This window comes from Dendrobates tinctorius, unplaced genomic scaffold (genome assembly GCF_039654945.1).
Source record: "Dendrobates tinctorius isolate UK_male_01 unplaced genomic scaffold, ASM3965494v1 ptg000156l, whole genome shotgun sequence".
Taxonomy (NCBI): domain Eukaryota; kingdom Metazoa; phylum Chordata; class Amphibia; order Anura; family Dendrobatidae; genus Dendrobates; species Dendrobates tinctorius.
In genome coordinates, this window is record NW_027361823.1 from 30,367,434 (window position 1) to 30,372,480 (window position 5,047).

General features: G+C 39.6%; 1 protein-coding gene across 1 annotated transcript; it reads left to right on the forward strand.

The window, feature by feature from the left end:
- Positions 1-2,189: 2,189 nt before the first annotated feature.
- On the forward strand, positions 2,190-4,382 carry LOC141051229 (uncharacterized). The gene is made up of 3 exons (XM_073548101.1): positions 2,190-2,241; positions 2,873-3,031; positions 3,266-4,382. The coding sequence occupies exons 1-3, from the start codon at positions 2,190-2,192 to the stop codon at positions 3,946-3,948; spliced, it is 894 nt and encodes a 297-aa protein (XP_073404202.1). The 3' UTR covers positions 3,949-4,382.
- The last annotated feature ends 665 nt before the right edge of the window (positions 4,383-5,047 follow it).

Here is a 5,047-nt window from a genome sequence, read left to right on the forward strand (position 1 = left end):
GAGTTATGAGCCAGAGTTCTTGCATCTGAATGCATCTTTCCAGAACTGTCTAAAAGTCTTGTCAGAGCAAATCTCCGCAGGCTTTCAGCAGATCAACTCCAGCATTCTGGAGGTGAAGACACTTCTGCAAACCATGCATTCAGAAGTAAGAACTTCGCCAAACCACACCTTTTTCAGGTCTGTTGTGGAGCGCATGGCAACACTATCTCCTACCCAGCAGATGCATGTATTGCATTCGTGCCACAGTGCTCTACAGCAGGTTACCTCCCAACCTCCACCTCCCACCACTGTAGTTCCTCCACCTGCACCCCCTCCAGCCACTTTCCATCCTCCCCCTCCTATTACATCTGCACCCCCTCCAGCCACTTTCCATCCTCCCCCTCCTATTACATCTGCACCCCCTCCAGCCACTTTCCATCCTCCCCCTCCTATTACATACCAGCAACCTCACCAGTACCAGCAACCTTCCCAGTACCAGCAACCTCCCCAGTACCAGACATCTCCCCACTTCCAGCAACCTGCCCCGTACCAAACTCCTTCCCCGTACCAAACTCCTTCCCCATACAACTTTCCATCAACATCATCTGCTCCTACAGTCCCTGCCCAACCCTCCACTCCACCGCCCACCATCTCTTCTGCCTCCCACATGTCCACCCATTCTGTAGCTTTTTCCACACCATCACCTCTATCTGTTCCTTCCCCACCACGATCCCAGTCCTCTCTCCACACTCCCATTGTCGAAGTGTCCCGCAGCCCCTCCAGCAGTATTTCCACCCCACACTACACAGTTTTATGATGTGTTTTGTAATAAAAATGCCCTGTTGGTTTCAAACCTTTATTAAAAAAGTTTTTTTAACTTTAAAAACAGTTTACAAAAAAAAAATATTTTAAATAAAAGTTAAATTATTGTTTACACTGGTTGTCTGTCATTTCTTTCTGCGGCGAAATATGTTTAAAAAAAAGGTTAAATACAGGGTATTTAAAAGGTAAAAAGGTATTCAAAACCAGGTATATAACTGTGGGTAAATTTTAGCTTTTTGCCACAGTTGTGTTCCTGGTTGTGTTTGAAGCAAAGTATTTCACCTGAAAAGTTGTGTTTATTGTTGGTGATTTCCTAACAATGTACACAACTTTTGTTAAAAGGTGAAATACTTTGCATAAAACACAACCAGGTACACACCTGTGGCCTAAAGCTAAAAATAGTAAGACCATGACAAGATAGCCAACTTTGGTTGGCAAAGGTATATACTGTTGGTCCAGAAGGTACACAAGTTTGGTTAGGGCACAAATCTTTCACACTCTGTCATCCTGCCAGTGTACTCTGCCTTGAGGTGACATAAAGTATAGTGCAAAATTGTCCCTCATTACTGAAACCGTCACAGAACTTCTAGTGGTAATATTTCCAATGACAACATCCATCTTCGCCAGTAACTTGCTCTTCTCTCCAACCTGCACTTTCTTCTCTACAACCTGTCAAAGAAGGGCTGTAGGAACATGCTATATATAGTTTTCCAGTAGCCAATCCCGTTCGGAAGGCCACAAGGGTCAATTTTAAAAACCGGATCCGGCGTAATCCGTCGAAAAACGGATAGAAAAACGGATGAACCGGATGAGACGGATCCGGTTTTGTCTGTCAAGAACAAGACGGATCCGGCAGAAAACCGGATCCGGCACATCAGGTTTTACAAAACATTTGCCGGATCCGGCATTCCGGCACGACGCCGGATCGCGCCTGACGACGAAAACCTGATGTGTGAAAGTAGCCTTAGGAGTTTACTAGACTTCCTATTTTATATTTTAGATATTATTGACACATCAACAGGATGTTCCATAAATGTTTCATATATTAATCCCTGGGACCTGCATCTATAGCTAGGAAAGGGAACCCTGATCTCCATCACACAGCCAACCTTCCATCCCTATTAGCCTCAAGGTGATTACTCTCAGGGACCCTTGTTCTAGAGATAAGTGCCAATCCTGATGATGTGTGACAAATGTCTAAGAAAAGGCAATAACTCTTTCATGTATAAGAAGTATGGAAAACATTCCTCAGCTTCATCTAATGGGATCTGCGGGCTGCTGGAATATTTATATCTATAGCCAATTTTCACTAGAATTCCGGGATAAAACAGTTTGAAATGTGGCATTTTTGCTACTGAAAAAAAAATTTGATTTTTATTGCCATTTTTATGCCAAGTCTTGACAACGTTTTGAAAAGTGTGTGCAGCTTGGCAGGAAGAAGTGAGTGCAACCGAACTCAGCCAACAATCCATCAAAATCTATTAGCTAAGTTGGAATAAATTGCAAAAGAAATGCACTCCAGTTTCTGACTGGAGTATAATTTTTACGCTGGGGCATGGCACCATTTAGATAATTTAAAGTACGGTACTTGAGTTTTTTTATTTAGTTTTTGGTTTGAACTTTTTTTTTTTACTTATTTTTTTTTCAACTGTGCATTTTGTTTCTTTTTTATATGTCATGTCTTAGATAATACTACTTTGTTTTGGAAACTTCCTGTTTGCTAAATGTTGATAAATCCTGTTGGCTTAGCAAACAGGACATGTTACAGGTCGATTTCTGCAGTGTTAGAAAAAAAAGAGTAAAGGGGGTATGAGATTTTCTTAAATCTCATCCACTTTGCTCAAACTGAAATATGCTTAGATTTTTGTGCATAAAACATGCACCAGACGCATGTGTATAAGCTAGAGGATGATTCCAATTTCATAATGTATAGTCCCATTTTACTTAAAGACAAATTTTTTTTCTAACAATGCAGTGAGTTGATTTGGTATGGAACAAATGTTTTGACTTTTTAGATTTAATATATTATACTAAGCAGAGATCTTCTATTTTTTTTTCTTTTATCAAAAAGCATTTCATTTCCCAAGTTCAGCCAAGGCTGTAAATCGTATAGTCTTTGAACCCGAGAATGGAGCCTCACCAAACCATGGGAAAAGTCATAACTCTGAGAAGTCATCCGAAGAATCTGGCCTGGTGTTGAGTAATCCCTCTCGCAGAGGTGTAAAGCTTGGTAAGAGAATTCTGCACAGATATAAAATTATTTCTATTTGGAAATAAATGATTATCATTTGATATTACAAGAATCATCCTTTTTATCTAAAGAAATTTAAGTTTTATGCTTCCTTTTGCTGGTTCCATTTATAATAATGAAGCCCCTGTTTAGAACACATTTATTATCAAGGTATAAATTTACTTTTGTACTTATATGTGAGACATGGATTATGGACATTTTATTTATTTTCAGATTCAGCATTTGCAAATAGGGGATTTCATGATCGTTATGCTCTTCATTCTGGAGGAATAAAAAATAATTCACCAAAAGAGCTTATATTTCTTGAGAATACTACACCAGTCCTAGAAAAACTTGAGGAAAACCAAGCTGTTGCTGAGCAAGAGTCCAAGTCCAAGCCCTCTATTTCCTCTAGTGAGGAGTCAAATGCAGCGGATGCTAACCCAAATGTGTCATCTGGTGAGGAGAATAAGGCAGCAGTTGTCAACCAAGATGTATCTTCTAACGAAGAGAATAATTTACAAGCCATCGAAGAAAAAGAGTCCTCCAGTGAGGAAATCAACGCACCAAATGCTAACCAAGAAGCTCCCAATAATGAAGAAATCGTAAAACCAGCAGAATCACAAGAAGAACCATCCACAGAAGCACCCAAAATTAAGGTCTTCAACAGGAAAGCTAATCGGAAAATTCCCTTCCAGCCTTTTTCTCGAGCAATTAAACTTGTCCCAAGAATCATAGCAAGAGATGTTGATAAGGAAAGGCCAGAAGCAGCCAAACATAGTCGTGGCCGAGGCCACCGGCTGCTGAGAAGCATAGAACTGAACCTTCCAGACTTAGACATAAAAGCTAATGTCCAAGGACCCCAAGGAAGGATACAGACGGCTAACAAGCGGGTGCGAAGACCAGCTAAACAATAATCATAGGCAACAATAATATTGTATCTGTAGATTCCAAAGCTCAGTAAATAATTTGCATGGAAATCAATCACTAGCCACAAATGCTTAACTTCAGTGTATTCACACGGCTTTGCTTTTCAAACCTTCTCTTTAAATCCTCTCTGCCCTAATTTCCCCAACAAATCATAATAAAGCTTCAGCAACAAGCCCGACACCTTATTTGACTAATTTGATTTAGCTGATACAATGGTTGTGCATGAGAGGACAAAAGTAGATTGTGATTACGGATGCCTATGAAATCTGTACCCATAAAGATCTAAGAATGTAACATGTTGTCTCATCTCAATTGCTTGTGTATTAAATACTGTTATTTATTGTAAGGGACAATGTTAAAATCATTAAAACTATTTTAACAAAATTAATCTTACATTACATATAGAGATAGTACACTTTAATTACAGGAACAGTGATATGACAACGAGCAGTCTTCAATATTGCCTGTTGGTCACGGGAAGTAGTTCTTGGGGCTTCAGCAAAATATAGAACTTCAAAACTCATACTCAGAATTGAAATATCCAGTGTCTTTAAAGTATATCTGTCACCACTAACCGGGTTTTACCACCTAATCTGAGAGTTGCATAATGTAAAGAGCAAAGACCCTGATTCCATCAATATGTCACTTACTGGTCTGCTTACAGTAGTTTTGATAAAATCACTGTTTTATTAGCAGGAGATTATCAATAGAGGACTATTAAACCTGCTACCATGTAGTCCTCCATATTCATGAGCTCTGTGTAACCCCGCCCCCACCAGTGATTGGCAACTTTCTGCCTATGCACAGAAAGCTGCCAATCAGTGGTGTGGGCTGGTTTATATAGAGCTCAGCATTCAGAGATTTGCAGCAGATATAACAAGGATTTTTATCAAAATAACAGTGAGCAGTTCAATAAGTGACACATCGCTGGAATCAGGGTCTCTGCCACTGCATCATGTTCCTCTCAGATGAGTAGTAATAAGCTGGAGACAGACTTCATTTAACTGCTGTGTTCAAGTTGGGATTTCAGTTTGGTCAATACATTTAGTTTCTCTTAAATCAATTTTTGCCCTATTTACACCATAT